The sequence below is a fragment of the Heteronotia binoei genome, chromosome 15 (genome assembly GCF_032191835.1).
Source record: "Heteronotia binoei isolate CCM8104 ecotype False Entrance Well chromosome 15, APGP_CSIRO_Hbin_v1, whole genome shotgun sequence".
In the NCBI taxonomy this organism is placed as follows: domain Eukaryota; kingdom Metazoa; phylum Chordata; class Lepidosauria; order Squamata; family Gekkonidae; genus Heteronotia; species Heteronotia binoei.
In genome coordinates this window covers 1385409-1403234 of record NC_083237.1, presented here as the reverse complement: position 1 = coordinate 1403234, position 17826 = coordinate 1385409, and the positions used below count along the sequence as shown (strand labels likewise).

Here is a 17826-nt window from a genome sequence, read left to right as displayed (position 1 = left end):
TGAGCCCGAAGCCAGCACTGCTGGGGCCGCCAGCCTTCTTGAACCTTAGAATTCTGAGCATAGTGGGTCCCACGAGGTCTCAGAACCTCCTTATAATCCCTGGGCCAAAGGAGGCCCGTCTGAAAGCGACCAGGGACAGGGCCTTCTCGATTGCAGCTCCCTGTTGGTGGAACCAGCTCCCGGAGGAGGTGAGGGCCCTGCGGAACCTTGAACAGTTCCGCAGGGCCTGTAAAACAACCCTCTTCCGGTTGGCATATAATTAACTGTGAGCAGAATGCCTGAACATTAAATCTTAAACATCAGATTACTGAATATTGGAAATTTGAAGGACTGATTTAAGGAATAGTAGCATAGTGTATATCGATGTGAGTTTTATGTATTTTTAGGCTTTTATGTATTTTATTGTATAATTTTAATTGTATTTAAATCGACCTTTGTTAGCTTTTATTGTTGTAAGCCGCCCTGAGCCCACCTTGGTGGGGTAGGGCGGGATATAAATCGAATAAAGTAAAGTAAAAGTAAAGTAAAGTAAAATGGCTGCCGTAGTGGGAGGGGGACAGCGATGACAACAGCCAAATGTAAAATGGCTGCCCTTAGATAAAAATATGGAGCAGAGGTCCATCAGTGGCTATTAGCCACAGTGTGTATATATATATGTGTGTGTGTATATATAAATTTTTTGGCCACTGTGTGACACAGAGTGTTGGACTGGAGGGGGCATTGGCCTGATCCAATATGGCTTCTTTTATGTTCTTATGTGACACAGAGTGTTGGACTGGATGGGCCATTGGCCTGATCCAACAAGGCTCATCTTATGTGACACAGAGTGTTGGACAGGAGGGGCCACTGGCCTGATTCAACACGGCTTCTCTTATGTTCTTATGTGACACAGAGTGTTGGACTGGATGGGCCATTGGCCTGATCCAACATGGCTTCTCTTATGTTCTTAAGCCATGTTGGATCAGTCCAATGGCCCATTCAGTCCAACACTCTGTGTTACACAGTGGCCAATATATATATACACACACATATACACACATACATACACACACATTGTCAATAATAGCCACTGATGGACTTCTGCTCCATATTTTTATCCAATCCCCTCTTAAAGCTGCCTCTGCTTGTAGCCATCACCACCTCCCGTGGCAGTGATTTCCACATGCTAATCACCCTTTGGGTGAAGAAGTACTTTCTTCTATCCATTTTAACCTGACTGCTCAGCAATTTCATTGAATGCCCACGAGTTCTTGTATTGTGAGAAAGGGAGAAAAGTACCGTACTTCTTTCTCTACTTTCTCTATCCCGTGCATAATCTTGTAAACCTCTATCATGTCACCCCACAGTCGACGTTTCTCCAAGCGAAAGAGCCCCAAGCATTTTAACCTTTCTTCATAGGGAAAGTGTTCCAACCCTTTAATCATTCTAGTTGCCCTTTTCTGGACTTTTTCCAATGCTATAATATCCTTTTTGAGGTGCGGTGACCAGAATTGTACACAGTACTCCAAATGAGACCGCACCATCAATTTATACAGGGGCATTATGATACTGGCTGATTTGTTTTCAATTCCGTTCCTAATAATTCCCAGCATGGCGTTGGCCTTTTTTATTGCAATCGCACAGTCTTGACATTTTCAGTGAGTTATCTACCACGATCCCAAGATCTCTGTCTTGGTCAGTCTCTGCCAGTTCACACCCCATCAACTTGTATTTGTAGCTGGGATTTTTGGCCCCAATGTGCATTACTTTGCACTTGGCCACATTGAACTGCATCTGCCACGTTGACACCCACTCACCCAGCCTCAACAGATCCCTGTGGATTGCCTCACAATCCTCTCTGGTTCTCACCACCCTGAACAATTTAGTGTCATCTGCAAACTTGGCCACTTCACTGCTTACTCCCAACTCCAAATCATTTATGAAGAAGTTAAAGAGCATTGCCCACATATGCTACAGTGAGGATCACTGCAGGAGAAGATTCAGCCCAGGAATGAACAAGAGTATCTGTCGGTGGGGGGAGGGGAGCACTGACTTCCTGACTTGCAACTTCTTAATTTGCTGTCCCACTTTCCCCTCCGCAGGAGACCCCCTGCCTGGAGCTGGAATTCACCTGGTACAGCCACACAGTCAAATTTGCTGACGCTGCTGAAATCGAGGAGCACGCCAACTGGGCCATGTCACGGGAACTGGGGCTCAACTACTGCATGGTGGGATTGGTAAGGCGGGGAGCAGCTCTGAGCTGAGGCTGATTCTGGGCTTGGAGAGGAAGGAAAGTGGAGCAGGCTGAGGAGATAATCTTCCCTCTCCCTTCTTCCAGAGTAACCGTCTGGCCCGGGACAGCTCTCTTGACGAAAGTGAACTGGAGCAACTCCGGAATATTTGCAACCGGGACCCCCTTTCAGAGATCACTGAGCAAGAAAAAGACTTCCTGTGGAGACACCGGTGTGTGGGCCAGAGCTCTGGGGCTCTCTTCTGATGGGGGGTGTGTGGGGGGGTAGCTCTTAGTTGCTTTAGCACATTTGTTGCAACCATTCCTCCAAGCTGCCTGGCATGAGAGGCGTTCTTCTTTGTTCATTTTAATCTTCTTTGAAGGGGAATGCCAGAGAGGGCCTTTTCAGGGACAGCCCCACAACTGTAGAACAGCCTCCCCAGGGAGGTGCACCCGGCTCCCCCCCTCCCTTTGGATCTTTACGAGGCAGCTGAAGATGGTTTCTCGGGACTGCATTTGGTTAAGTTCAGTAACAGCCCTGAATAGTGGTTTTGAACAATGGTTTTATGTTTTTAGTGTATTTTATTATATGTGGTTTGCCTATGTTTGTAAGCTGCCTTAAGCATTATAAGGAAGAAAAGTGGCTAATACATATGAAGGAGGTATATGTATATATGTGAAGGAGGTATATACATATATAAACCTTCCTTGGAGGTTTTTCAACAGAGGCTAGAGGGCCATCTGACAGCAATGAAGATCCTGTGGATTTAGGGGGAGGTGTTTGTGAATTTCCTGCATTGTGCAGGGGGTTGGGCTAGATGACCCTGGAGGTCCTTTCCAACTCTATGATGCTATGTTATCAGGGCTTTTTTGTAGGAAAAGCCCAGCAGGAACTCATTTGCATATTAGGTCACACCTCCTGACATCACCATTGTTTCACACAGAGCTTTTTTGTAGGAAAAACCCAGCAGGAACTTATATGCATATTAGGTCACACCTCCTGACATCACCATTGTTTCACACAGAGCTTTTTTGTAGGAAAAACCCAGCAGGAACTTATATGCATATTAGGTCACACCTCCTGACATCACCATTGTTTCACACAGAGCTTTTTTCTAGGAAAAGCCCAGCAGGAACTTATATGCATATTAGGTCACACCTCCTGACATCACCATTGTTTCACACAGAGCTTTTTTGTAGGAAAAACCCAGCAGGAATTAATATGCATATTAGGCCATGCCCCCTGATGCCAAGCCATCCGGAACTGAGTTCCTGTGCGTTCCTTCTAAAAAAAAAGAAAGAAAGCCCTGCATGTTGTAAATAAATACAACGAAAGTGAAATTGGTTAGGCTGAGAAAAACTGGCTGGCTGGTGGACATTCAGCAAGATTCCAGGGCAAGCTGGGAGGTTATTTATGAGTGCGCTGGGAGGCAGAACTCCTCTGTGGTTCAGACTCTGGGGGGAAGGGGGGTGCGTGGGTGTTACCAGTCTGCTCGTTTTCTTCCAGGCACTACTGCGTCAACATCCCAGAGACGCTCCCCAAACTCTTGCTGTCCGTCAAGTGGAATTCGCGGGATGAGGTGGCTCAGGTGAGGTTGGCGTGCGTGTCCTGTGTGGGGGAGGGGAGGGGAGGGCAGGCCTTGTGGCCCACAGCTGCCATTTCCCCACGTCTCCTGCCTCCCTTCCTGCCCCACAGATGTATTGCCTCCTCCGGGAGTGGCCCCTCATCAAACCAGAGCTCTCCATGGAACTCCTGGACTGCAATTTCCCGGACCCAGTTGTGAGGGAGTTTGCCCTGAAATGCCTCGTGAAGGGCCTGACGGACGACAAGCTCTCTCAGTATCTCATCCAACTTGTGCAGGTAATAAATAGCCTCACGGTGAGGCGGAGCCCATCTTGGTGGCCGGGTGGGTCACATGAAGACGACTTGTGGCTGTAAGTCTGGTACTCACCACAGTGAACAGCATCTGTGTGGTAGGCATTGGGCACATACCAGCCTGGGGTAAGGGGAGGGGCCATGGCTCATGGTAGAGCCTCTCCTTGGCACGCAGAAGGTCCCAGGCTCAGTCCCCAGCAGCATCTCCAGTTCAAAGGACCAGGCAGGAGGGGATGGGAAAGACCTCTGCCTGAGACCCTGCAGACTAAAGGAGAAGGGCCGTGGCTCAGTGGCAGAGCATCTGCTTGGCATGCAGAAGGTCCCAGGTTCAATCCCCAGCATCTCCAGTTAAAGGACCAGGCAGGAGGGGTTGGGAAAGACCTCTGCCTGAGACCCTGGAGACTAAAGGAGAAGGGCTGTGGCTCTGTGGCAGAGCATCTGCCTGGCATGCAGAAGGTCCCAGGTTCAATCCCCAGCATCTCCAGTTAAAGGACCAGGCAGGAGGGGATGGGAAAGACCTCTGCCTGAGACCCTGGAGACTAAAGGAGAAGGGCCGTGGCTCAGTGGCAGAGCATCTGCCTGGCATGCAGAAGGTCCCAGGTTCAGTCCCAAGCATCTCCAGTTAAAGGACCAGGCAGGAGGGGATGGGAAAGTCCTTTCTCTACCTGAGACCCTGGAAAGCGGCTGCCAGTCTGAGACCTTGATGGGCCCAGGGTCTGATTCAGTCTAAGACAACTTCACGTGTGCATGGCTCTGAGATTGTAAGTATCTAATGGAGTTTGGCACAGGGACTTATACTACAGCTTTATACCGTGCCAGAGAAATGATGCCCCATGGAGTGGAAGGAATAGGGGAGGCTGTACCTGTTGAACGTCTGCCTGTTATTCACCCAGTCGCCTTGCCAGGGAAAGAGTTTGGCTTGAAGCCATTTGCCACTGGTTGCACTGCACCTCTGGCTAGAAATCAGCCCCCCTGACTGCTCCCATCTCCTTTCGGAAGGTTCTCAAGTATGAGCAGTATTTGGACAACCCCCTGGCTCGGTTTCTGACCATGAAGGCTCTGACAAACCAGCGGATCGGACATTTCTACTTCTGGCATCTCAAGTAAGTGTGGCCCCGAGGGAAGCCAGGGCTGGGGTGTGGGAGGGAGGCCCATAGAGGAGGAGGTCTGCGGGAATGAGGTCAGAGGACGGCCACAGGGCCTCATCGGCTGCCCTTCCGTCCATGACCAGGCCAAGAATAGAAGCACGGCTACCGGCAGCACCTGCAAAACGGGACCATAGAACATGGAGAGATGCAGAAAACAGCCGCCAAAAATGATCCAGGGGCTAGAGCAGCTGCCCAGTGAGGATCAGTTAAAATACTTTGGGCTCTTTAGTGCTGAAAAGGCAAGTTCGAGGGAGACGTGATAGAGGACTTTAAAATTATGTACGGTATGGCGAGAAAGAGAGAGAAGCTTTTCTCCCTCTCTCAGAATATTAAGGTCATCCACCAAAGCTGAAGGGTGGGAGAGTCAGGACAGGCACACGGAGGTGCTTCTTCACACAGCACAGAGTTAAAGTGGTGGAACTCACTGCCACAGGACGTATTGAAGACCACCTGCTTGGGAGTGGACAAGTTTATGGAGGAAAAGGTTATCATAGTGATGGGCGTGTCCTCCCTCCAGTACCAGAGGCCTCATTAAGTCCGTTGTTGGGGAATCACAGGCGAGAGGAGCCTCTTGGGGTCTTCCTGCTCATGGGCTTCCTAGAGAGGCAGCTGGTCGGCCGCTGTGTGAGACAGGATGCTGGACTGGATGGGCCTTGGGTCTGATGATCCACTGGGGCTTTTATGTTTGTATGTTCTTAGCAGGACAATTCTATAAAAACCTGAGCCATTCATGACAATATCCTGGCAGCACACCATTGCACTATGGAACCAGCCACAACCACACTGAGATCCTCTGCTTCATAACAGAGCGCAAGAGTCTCAGCTTGTGGCTGAATGAGCTTCCACGGCATGGCCCCCTCCCACAAGAAAGTGCCCTGTTCCAAGCTTTGCCAGGCCAACCTGAAGGAGGAGAAAGAAGCTCTTCATTTACCCAGGAGATAGTGGGAAAGGCAGAATGACTGCAACATCTGGGGTCAGGAGGAAGATTTCCTTATGGTTTGATTAGAATCCTGGAGTTTGAAGGGGCAAAAAGAGAGACTGTAGTTCATCCCTCAAAGGCAAGAGTGGCCACAATTCACCCCACCCCCCACCCAGAACGTGCCTTGGCCCAAAGAGGTGGCAGGACACAGAAAACTGCCCGGGAGGTAAACGGCTTCAGGGACTCAGACTAGTGAGCCAGATGAGGAATTGTTGCTTCCAGGTTTGTCTTTTCCACTGAATTTGTTTTATTTCTAACAGTATTTTAATGGTTAAAATGTTTGATCTTTTTTTCACCACCTTGCGGACCCTGATTGGGTGGAATCAGGGTCCACAAGGGGACGGTAGCTCAGTGGAGGGATGGTAGCTCAGTGGAGGGACAGTAGCTCAGTGGTAGAACCTGTGCTTGGTAAGCAGAAGGTCCCAGGTTCAATCCCCGGCATCTCCAACTAAAAAGGGTCCAGGCAAGTAGGCGTGAAAAACCTCAGCTGGAGACCCTGGAGAGTCTGAATAGACAGACCAGTCAGAGTAGACAAGACTGACTTTGATGGACCAAAGGGGGTCTGATTCAGTATAAGGCAGCTTCATATGTTCATATTAGGGGAGGGCCGGTGGCTGAGTGGTAGAGCATCTGCTTAGTACAGGTTCAATTCCCGGCATCTTCAACTAAAAAGGGTCCAGGCAAGTAGGCATGAAAAGCTTTAGCTTGAGACCCTGGAGAGCCGCTGCCAGTCTGAATAGACAAGACTGACTTTGATGGACCCAGGGTCTGATTCAGTATAAGGCAGCTTCATAAGTATTAGGGAAGGACTCAGTGGTAGAGCATCTGCTAGGTATGCAGAAGGTCCCAGGTTCAATCCCTGGCATCTCCAACTAAAAGGGGTCCAGGCAAGTAGGTGGGAAAAACCTCAGCTTGAGACCCTGGAGAGCCGCTGCCAGTCTGAGTAGACAAGACTGACTTTGATGGACCCAGGGTCTGGGTTAGTAGAAGGCAGCTTCATATGTTCATATATATGAAAGGTAGAATAAAAATGCTGAATCTGGATGACAGAAAGAATCTTGGGACCAGGGGTCTGGAAGAGAGACTTAAGAATTGCTGTGGCTCCTTATGATCCAGGTGGGCTGCAGGAGGTGTACTCTGAGACAGGCCTTCTGTTTCCTGGATTGGCAGCAGTTCACCTGGTGCAACTGAAAAGAGAGCCGCGTGCTCTGAGATGGATCCTGTCTTGCCCCCTGCAGGTCGGAGATGCACAGCAAGCCCGTTTCTCAGCGCTTCGGGCTAATGCTGGAGGCCTTTTGTCGCGGCTGCGGGATGTACCTGAAGCACCTGAACCGGCAGGTGGAGGCCATGGAGAAACTCATCAACCTGACTGACATCCTGAAGCAAGAAAAAAAGGATGAGACGCAGAAGGTACCTGTGGTGAATCCTTTCCCCTTTCCTCATTACCCCTGCAGAAAGGCAGATGAGCACAGTCAGAGGGATTCCACAGTGATCCTCCTGTATTCTGTGGGGTTAAGCCCATCTGTTTCCTAAGCAGGTTGAGGCAGAATCTTCATGAGGAGAGGCTGGGAAACTGGTGGACAGGGGAAGCCCTCCCTCTTCCTCAGGCGTCTGTGAGTTAACAAAGTGCTGACTAGAAAAACACTTTACATATGCTCAGAGGCATTGTCTTGTTCCTTCCTTGTGCCTTTTGGTGCCCTCCCCATCCTCCCAAGATGCAGATGAAGTTTCTGGTGGAGCAAATGAGGAGGCCGGATTACATGGAGGCGCTTCAGGGCTTTATCTGTCCACTCAATCCTGTACACCAGCTCGGCAATCTCCGGTGAGACCCAGTTTTCTCTGGGGCGAGAGGAAGGTCAGCCTAACAGTTTAGAGGGGAAACTGGCCAGAGCTCCTGGATTCCTTGGAGTGGGAGGGGGGGAGAGTTGGTGGATGGAGAACCACAAAATGCCACCTCCAAAAGGGCACCTCTGACCAACGTTCCCTTTTGCACCAGGCTGGACGAGTGCCGAATCATGTCTTCTGCCAAGCGGCCGTTGTGGCTGAACTGGGAGAATCCCGACATTATGTCTGAGCTGCTGTTCACAAACCACGAGATCATTTTCAAAAACGGAGATGGTGAGCACTGAAAAGCAGCAGAGTCGGCAGGCTGGGGGAGGAGGCTGGGATAAAAACTGGACTGGCAGCTTGCTGGGGCAGGCTAAAAGATCATCTCATTTCAATGTTCTGTCTCCCAGCGGAACAGGACGGGAACATTCATTCCCAGCATCCAGTCATCTAGCTCAGTAATGCTTAAGAAGAGCCCTGCTGGATCAGCACAAAGTCCTACCGAGTCCACAATCCTGTTTCCTTCAGATGCCCTCAAGGGAGCCCACAGCCAGGGGCACAGAGACCATGACTTCCCCCTTGCTTTGTGCTCTACCCCTGATCATGGAGGTCCCAGATCTTCTTCGTGGTCTCTGTGCAGTCCCACACATGGGTTTTCCTATCAGGACGAACCCTACCTCGGAGATTTTAAAAAGCTAGCCTAGGCGTTATTTTTGGCGCGCACTCCCTCTCGCTCTGGGGAGCAGGCATCCACTGCGCATGCCTGTAGCGCGAGGGAGGCGCCCAACCCACTCAGTTTCTTTCCAACCGCCGCCCGGGATAGTCCTACCTCGTTGCGCTCCTCACTTACCTCAGATATCTAGCCTCCGTTTCTTCAAGTTTCCTCTTATTTCATCCTTCGCTATTTCTTCATATTCTTATCTTCAAAAAAAAAAAAAAAAAAAAAAATTTAGATAAATATCTTCCCCGCTTTTCCTCAGACCTCCCTTCCCCCACCCCCACCCCCCCCCCGGGCGTATGGAAGGAAGGGACAGTAAAATAACCTTCAAAAGGTGCTCGCGCTGTAGGGCGAAAATCCCTACATCGGACGGGCATTCGCTTTGCTTGTTCTGTTTGGGAGAATCCCATAAAGTGGACGCCTGTGCGCATTGCCTTCAATTCTGCAAACAGGCGCGCAAAAACAGAGCCGCTAGACTCAGAAGCCACTTAATGGAGTCTGTGCTCCAGCCTGATATGTCGCAATCTTCGTCAGCAAGTAAGTCGCCCCCCCTACTGACTCCCCAAGGGGACGGCGCAAGGTCGGCAGCTTCAGTGGCCATTGTTCCCAGCAAGCATAAGTCCGGCGATGCCGCGAAAGCCGGCGACGGCGCGAGAACGTCAGAACAAACGGCCGCGGCGACTAAACCAAAGGGCGGGAAGCACACTAAGAAACATAAGCATTCCGACCCGAAGGGCCAGAAGGATTCGAGAAAACCGTCCGATCCGAAGGCTCCGCGGAAACCGACAGACCCGAAGGACCCGAAGATTCCGAGGGACTCGAGGAAATCTTCCGAACAACAGAACGAGCCCGAATCGCAATGCGAGCCCTCCACTCCCGGATCCGACACCCAGGAAGTGACCACCCCGGCTACGGAGTCGCCGCACCAGCAGACGGAAGAAGTTATTCCTATTCCGTCCCGATCCCCTTCCCCGCAAGGATCCATGCTAGACCCTGCTCTGGAGCCGATTCGAGACCCGCAACAGTGGACTCGACACCACATCAATCCTAGATCGTTCCGCGATATGTCGAATCCCATCCAGTACAAACATGACGCTTACAGGTACTTCGATACGCATCGGTTCCCAGCCAGGTCCCCCAGCATAGAGAGATATCGGTACCATCATACGCGTTTCCCGGAGAGATCCCCTAGTAGAGGGAGGGACCGCCATCGCTACAACCCGAGATCTCGGTCCCCATCCGTGTCCCCGAGGCGACGCCATTATGCTTCAAGGTCTCCTTCCATCGAATCCCATGCATGTTGCGGATACCACCATTCTCGGTACCGAACCGATTATCACAGGAACCCATCCAAGGAAGCGACTCCTGTCCAACGGAGCAAGCAACTACCGAAACAGCCGTCTCCGACTCTTTCCACTTCGACTTCTAAACCTAGAGGTGCGATTCCAGTGGAACCCAAAAGCACGACTCCAACCAGACCGGACCCACCTGAACCCGAACCTGACTCTGATGCTGAATCCGACGCTCAATCATCGGACTCGATACAGTCCATGTCCCCTGGGTCCCCCGCCTCGGATATCGCCAAGCCCGCGGATTTGTCACCTTCCGAAGGGGCAAAGACATACCTGGACTTGATTGCCAATATGGCCTCTGCACTTAACGTAACTCTTACTTCGGATGCACCCAAGGTGACAGACGTGGTACACGACTTGGTGCACTCAGATTTACCTGCTGGTTCCTTTCTGCCGATGCTGCCGGTGCACCTAGAAGCCATCAAAGAAGCTTGGGACAACCCAGCCTCCATTCCCCCAACTTCAAAACGAATTGAATCCCTTTATAGGATCCAAGCACCGGATTCGAAATTTTTATTTAGCCATCCAGCACCGAATTCTCTGATAGTGCATTCATCTTCTAAAACTAAACAGACCCGCCACCCGGTACCCCCTGAGAAGGAAGGCAGGAAGTTAGATACTCTTGGAAGGAAAATGTATTCAATCTCGACGGCAACTGCCAAAATCAACAATTACCTAGCATACTTCGCCGCGTATTCCCACAATATCTCCTCCCAACTGAATACGCTCGTCTCTGCCCTGCCTGAGCCCTCCCAGAAACAAGCCTGCAAGCTGCTTCAGGAGCTCAACAGGATTTCAAAGCAACAGATAAACACCATCCGTCACTCTGTGGGGTGCACTTCCAAGGCGATGGCCGCCTCAATTGCCCTAAGACGACACGCTTGGCTTCGATCCTCTTCGTTGCAGCCCGATCTAAAATTCAAAATAGAAGACCTTCCCTTCGATGGACAAGGTCTCTTTAATGCCACAACGGACGATATACTGTCCACCGTGGACGACAGCCGCAAACGAGCGAAAAGATTGGGGGTAGCCCAACAGCAACAACAACAACAGAGCTATAAGCCCAGATCATGGAAACCAACGCCCTTCAAACGTTCCAGATCCCCTCGACAATCTGAATACTGGAAACGTAAGGCTCCTCCTCCAAAGCAATCCTTTAACCAGAGACAGCAGAGACCACAACCACCTAAAAAGGCTGCATCTTCATCAAAGCAGTCTCTTTGACTTTCTACCTCTACCAATTCAGCACGTCTCCAGACTTCTTCCATTTCTCGACAATTGGCAACAAATAACCACGGACAAATGGGTTCTGAACATTATTTTGAGGGGCTACTCCATAGAGTTTCAAGCACCACCAAAAAGACATCATTTTGTTTCCACTCCCCCATCACCTTCCCTTCAGGAAGAAATAGACACCTTAACAGCCAAAGCGGCTATAGAGCCTGTCCCAGTCCAGTATCATCGGACAGGTTTTTATTCCAGGTACTTTCTAGTCCCGAAAAGGGATGGGGGACAGCGCCCGATTCTGGATCTAAGAGCCCTAAACAAATTCATCCGCCACAGAAAATTCAGAATGATCACCTTACAATCGATTCTGCCCTTAATCCCCAGAAACTCCTGGATGGCACTGGTAGATTTACAGGACGCATACTTCCACCTGACAATACACCAATGCCACAGAAAGTTTCTGCGCTTCGCCGTTGGCAACAACCACTACCAGTTCCGAGCTCTGCCCTTCGGACTTTCCACGGCACCACGGACATTCACGAAATGTATGGCGGTTATTGCAGCATACCTCAGACAACGCGGCGTTGCAACCTACCCATACATAGACGATTGGCTCCTTGTGGGAGCCTCAAGGACGCAGTTGATGAAGGACATTTCCATCACACTTGCGCTCCTAGCAAACCTGGGCCTCCAGGTCAATCATCAAAAGTCACACCTTACCCCAACTCAAGACATTCAGTTTATTGGGGCTCGTTTGTGCACCACGGACCACAAGGCGTATCTTCCTGTGGACAGGATATCCTCCATTCAGACGCTGGCCACACAAATAATGCAACAACCCAAACAAGCGGCCTTCAACATTCAGCGCATGTTAGGACTTATGGCAGCCACGACGGCAGTTCTGACACACGCAAGACTACGCATGCGAACCCTACAAATCTGGTTCGTCCGCGCGTTTCGACCCCAACACCAATCTCAAGGAACGATCCTCACTGTTCCAAACCACATCCTCCCTTCGCTCGAATGGTGGACAGTTCGAGCTCACCTGCTTGCGGGAATGCCCTTTTTACGGCCAAGCCCATCAGCAGTGGTTACAACAGACGCCTCGAGATGGGGCTGGGGAGCTCATCTCGACGTACTCACGGTCCAGGGGCAATGGACACCGTACGAACAGTCGCTCCACATCAATTGCTTAGAGCTTCTAGCTGTTCACAGAGCGTTAAAATCGTTTCTTCCATCTCTTCAAGGCCTACACGTACAAATCGCCTCAGACAATGTGGCGACGGTTTTTTATATAAACAGGCAAGGAGGGACAGCATCCACCCGCCTTTGCAAAAGAGCAATGCACCTGTGGCATTGGAGTATTGCCCATCAGATCCACCTCACTGCGGTACATCTTCCTGGCGTACAGAATATTCAAGCGGACAGACTGAGCAGATATTCCATCAACGACCACGAGTGGTCACTCCACCGGTCATACCTTCTGCCAGTATTCCGGAAATTCGGAACTCCGTCAATAGATGCGTTTGCTGCACCAGACAATGCACAGTGTGCGATCTTTTTTATGAGAGGTCCGCCCTCACAACAGTCTGCAGGGGATGCCTTCATACAAACGTGGACCGGTCCACTACACTTCCTCTTCCCTCCCTTTCCGCTAATAACACGGTGCATACAGAAAATTCAACTGGACAACACAGATTGCATTCTAGTGACGCCATGGTGGCCACGCCAGCCATGGTTCACAACCCTTCTCCTCCTGTCAGAAAACACTTACCATCACTTCCCTCTGGCACACAACCTCCTGTCCCAGCAGAACGGCAGGGTTCTGCACCACGACCCGAACAGGCTTCGCCTAACGGCCTGGAGGATGTGTTCTCAGACTTTCCTGAAGGAGTAAGACACGTTCTCCTTAATGCAAGGAAACCGTCAACAAGGAAGTCATATTCCATGAAATGGAAAAGGTTTTCCATCTACGCTACCAAGCATAATTTCAGCCCCTCCTCGGCTTCCATGCCTCAAATCTTAGCGTATACACTGCATTTGTCAGAAAAGGGCCTTACGTACTCCTCTCTGAAGGTGCACCTGGCAGCAATCTCAGCTTTTCACCCGCATGTACAGGGTCGAACTGTTTTCTCACACCCTGCTGCGAAATCCTTCTTAAAGGGAATCTTACATTTGCACCCACCACTGCGGCAAATGTATCCTAGCTGGAGTTTGTCACTAGTGCTTAGCCAACTAGTAAAACCGCCTTTCGAACCTATGGCTACGATACCACTTCACCTCCTCTCATGGAAAACGGCACTTTTAGTTGCACTCACCTCTGCTAAAAGAGCAAGTGATCTCTGCGCGTTCAGAGCGGACTCGCCTTACACCATGTTTCACCATGATAAGGTGGTGTTACGGCCAGATCCCGCTTTCTTACCGAAGGTGGTCTCCGCATTCCATCTGCATAGAACCACTACCTTACCTGCTTTTTTCCAACGGCCTACGGATAAGGGCCAAGAAGCTCTACACTGTCTAGACATGAGAAGAGCACTCGCCTTTTATATAGATAGAACTGCATCGTTCCGCACAGACTCCAGACTTTTTGTGGCCTACGGCCGCCGTCATAAGGGAAAAAAGATATCTACACAGAGACTATCAAAATGGTTGGTTGCTGCTATAGAGCTGTGCTACAAACTCGCGAAGCAACCAGTCCCATCTGCCATAAGAGCTCATTCTACAAGAGCTTTGTCAACGTCATCTGCCCTTGCCAGGGGTGTATCCATGGAGGACATTTGCGCTGCTGCCGCTTGGTCTTCCTCCTCGACCTTCGCCATGCACTACGCTTTGGACGTTCGTGCTAGGCGGGATGCATCCTTCGGACAGGCAGTTCTTCGCTCCATCTTTGACTAAGAAGCTGGTCCGGGCTTGGTGAGTAGTTACTTACCTTATAGCCTATAATGTGCTGACTATGTTGCACTAACCTTTGCACTATTTCTTCCTCCAACTCTAGTGCCAGCACCCACCGCCTTGCAGGTCAGCTTATCAGTCACCCATGTGTGGGACTGCACAGAGACCACGAAGAAGATAAACAGGTTACTCACCTGTAATTGATGATCTTCGAGTGGTCATCTGTGCAGTCACACACGCCCGCCCAGCCGTCCCCGCTGCTGGCTACTTGTCTTATATATCCGCGCTCCTATTATGTCAGCGGCGGGGAAAGAAACTGAGTGGGTTGGGCGCCTCCCTCGCGCTACAGGCATGCGCAGTGGATGCCTGCTCCCCAGAGCGAGAGGGAGTGCGCGCCAAAAATAACGCCTAGGCTAGCTTTTTAAAATCTCCGAGGTAGGGTTCGTCCTGATAGGAAAACCCATGTGTGTGACTGCACAGATGACCACTCGAAGATCATCAATTACAGGTGAGTAACCTGTTTTTATCGGTTCTCCTCCATGAATTTGGACCCCTTGTACGGCTGTCAAAGCCACCAGTCGTCACCAGCAAGTCCCATAAAGGATTTCTTTGGCTTCTCCCTGCCATTTTCAAAGCGGGGCTGCAAGTTCCAGCAGTACAAGAGAACAGCTCTTTCTCTGCTCTGCCTCTGCATCCTGCCTCCATAGCTTCATCTGACACTTTCCCCAAACCCTGTTCATGGCCGTTCTAAAACATCACCCCCTGAGGGAGACCAAACCCAGCCTGGGAGAAAGAAAGTTATTCGTTCTCTCAAAAGAATGCCTCTGCGCTGGGCTCAGTGATCCCTCCCATGCCCATGACTAGCAGCCACTGACAGACGTCTCCTCCACGAATCTGTCCAGTTCCCATCACTGCATCATCCAGCAGTGAATTCCACATTTAAATCAGTCTCTGTGTAAAGTCCCCTCCCCGGGACTGTCCTTATTTTTGCCTTTGCTCCGTTGTTCCTAGACCTCCGGCAAGATATGCTCACCCTACAGATCATCCGGATCATGGAGAGCATGTGGCAGAACCAGGGGCTGGATCTTCGGTAAGCAGGTTGGTGGGGTGTGAAGCGGCCTGTAGCTGACCCTAGCCGTCCACACCTCAGCTCCCTCTCGCCTGTGGGTGTGGCCCAGGGCCTGGGGTGGGCGTAGAGCCAAGCAGCCTGGACTTGCCGTTTACAGTCACCCCCTGCAGCAGCTTCTCATGCAGACTGGGAGACCTTTCACTGCGTCACTGCAGCCTCCTCCATCGCCGCACAAAGGCTGCCCAACACAAGCCGCTCAGCCCCATGGGAACGATCAAAGGGGGCTCCACCCTTAGCTTAGGAGCCGCCACAGGGCAGGGGTAGGAGAGCCAGTTTGGTATAGTGGTTAATAGTGGGGGACTCTTATCTGGAGATAGCAGTCAGTTGGCACAGAATGGTAAAGCAGCAGTACTGCAGTACTGTGGTCTGAATTCTCTGCTCACGACCTGAGTTCGATTCCAGCGGAAGCTGGTTCAGGTAGCCAGCCCAAGGTTGACTCAGCCTTCCATCCTTCCGAGGTCGGTAAAATGAGTACCCAGCTTGCTGGGGGGGAAGTGTAAAAGACTGGGGAAGGCCATGGCAAACCACCCTGTAAAAAAGTCTGCCATGAAAATGTTGTGAAAGCAACGTCACCCCAGAGTCGGAAACGACTGGTGCTTGCACAAGGGACCTTTCCTTTTCCTTATCTGGAGAACTTGGGGGCTTGATTCCCCACTCCTCCTCCACATGAAGCTGCTGGGTGACCTTGGGCCAGTCACAGTTCTCTCGGAGCTGTCTTCTCACGAGAAGTTGTCTCAGCCCCACCTTCCTCACAGGGTGTCTGTTGTGGGGAGAGGAAGGCAATTGTAAGCTGCTCTGAGACTCCCAAGTGAAGGGTGGGGTATAAACCCAATCTCCTCCTCCATCTGACACTTTCTGGTCTTCTCCTGGGCCCCTTGTAGGATGCTGCCGTACGGGTGCCTGTCCATCGGGGACTGCGTGGGCCTCATCGAGGTGGTGAAGAGCTCCCACACCATCATGCAGATCCAGTGCAAGGGAGGCCTGAAGGGGGCGCTGCAGTTCAACAGCAATGCCCTGCACCACTGGCTGAAGGACAAGAACAAGGGAGAGGGGTCAGCTTAATTTAATTTGATTTCATTTTTGAGTTTATATCCCGCCTGATCCCACAAGCGGGCTCAGGGCAGTTTACAACATCAGCAAACACCAGGGCAACCAGAGGGAGTGAGGGGGCTTGTGATGCACGTCTTTGTTGCACAAAGATGTTAGAAGGGACCATGAAGGATCAGACCAAAAGGCCACACATGACCACAGCAGCTGCCTTTTCTGTGGGGTTCTTTTTAGCTCTTGTAACATAAGAACTTCAGAAGAGCCCTGCTGAGTCAGACCAGGGAGGGTCCATCCAGTCCAGCCTCCTGTCTCACAGAGTGGCCACCCAGTTCCTCTGGAGGGCCAACAACAGGGCAGAGAGGCCGAGGCCTTCATAAGAACCTCAGAAGAGCCCTGCTGGGTCAGACCAATGAGGGTCCATCCGTCCCGCCTCCTATCTCACACAGTGGCCAACCAGTTCCTCTGGAGGGCCAACAGCAGGGCAGAGAGGCCGAGGCTTTCACCTGAGGAGAACCTCAGAAGAGCCCTGCTGGATCAGACAAGGGAGGGTCCATCTAGTCCAGCCTCCTGTCTCACACAGTGGCCGACCAGTTCCTCTGAAGGGCCAACAACAGGGCAGAGAGGCCGAGGCCTTCCCCTGAGAAGAACCTCAGGAGAGCCCTGCTGGATCAGACTATTGAGGGTCCATCTAGTCCAGCCTCCAGTCTCACACAGTGGCCAACCAGTTCCTCTGGAGGGCCAACAACAGGGCAGAGAGGCCGAGGCCTTCCCCTGAGAAGAACATCAGAAGAGCCCTGCTGGATCAGACCAGGGAGAGTCCATCTAGTCTAGCCTCCTGTTTCACACAGTGGCCTACCAGTTCCTCTGGAGGGCCAACAACAGGGCAAAGAGACCGAGGCCTTCCCCTGATGCTGCCTCCTGGCACTGAGATCCAGAGACTGACTTGCCTCTGGAGGTTCCTTTTAGTCACCATGACTAGCAGCCACTGACAGACGTCTCCTCCATGAATCTGTCCAGTTCCCATCACTGCATCCTCCAGCAGTGACTTCCACATTTAAATCAGTCTCTGTGTAAAGAACTCTTTCTTTTTGTGCATCCCCCTTCATTTTGTGAATTTGCCAAGCCTTTTGAAAACCCCATCTGAATGAGTGGCCCTCCCCGCACCCTGAGACAGCAGATGCCATAAATGAAGGATCTCCATTCCCTTCTGGGAAGCGTCACTTTCTGTGGGGTGGAGCTGGAAGCTGGACAGGAAGCTTGCTAGTCCAGGAGGCAATCTGGAGTGTAGAGAAAGGGAGGGAGGGAATACCAGGGGCTGTGGGTGTCCGGGGGTCAGTCAGAGGACTCAGGGGCCTGCCATTGAGACTGGCTCAGCCTGGAAGACAACCTGGTGGAGTTGGGAAGGGGGCTTTTGTGAAACTG

At 51.3% G+C, this 17826-nt stretch overlaps 1 protein-coding gene across 3 annotated transcripts in view; it reads left to right on the top strand.

Moving 5' to 3' along the window:
* Window positions 1-17826, top strand: part of LOC132583999 (phosphatidylinositol 4,5-bisphosphate 3-kinase catalytic subunit alpha isoform-like) — a 32100-nt gene that overhangs the window by 10756 nt on the left and 3518 nt on the right. For 2 of the 3 annotated variants that reach the window (XM_060255763.1, XM_060255765.1), the window contains 10 exons: window positions 2082-2216; window positions 2318-2442; window positions 3717-3798; window positions 3906-4070; window positions 5085-5188; window positions 7451-7622; window positions 7928-8034; window positions 8209-8330; window positions 15240-15318; window positions 16239-16409. In XM_060255763.1, the coding sequence (XP_060111746.1) occupies window positions 2082-2216; window positions 2318-2442; window positions 3717-3798; window positions 3906-4070; window positions 5085-5188; window positions 7451-7622; window positions 7928-8034; window positions 8209-8330; window positions 15240-15318; window positions 16239-16409 (1262 nt within the window). The remainder of the gene's footprint in view (window positions 1-2081; window positions 2217-2317; window positions 2443-3716; window positions 3799-3905; window positions 4071-5084; window positions 5189-7450; window positions 7623-7927; window positions 8035-8208; window positions 8331-15239; window positions 15319-16238; window positions 16410-17826) is intronic. The other variant, XM_060255764.1, reaches the window with a different exon arrangement.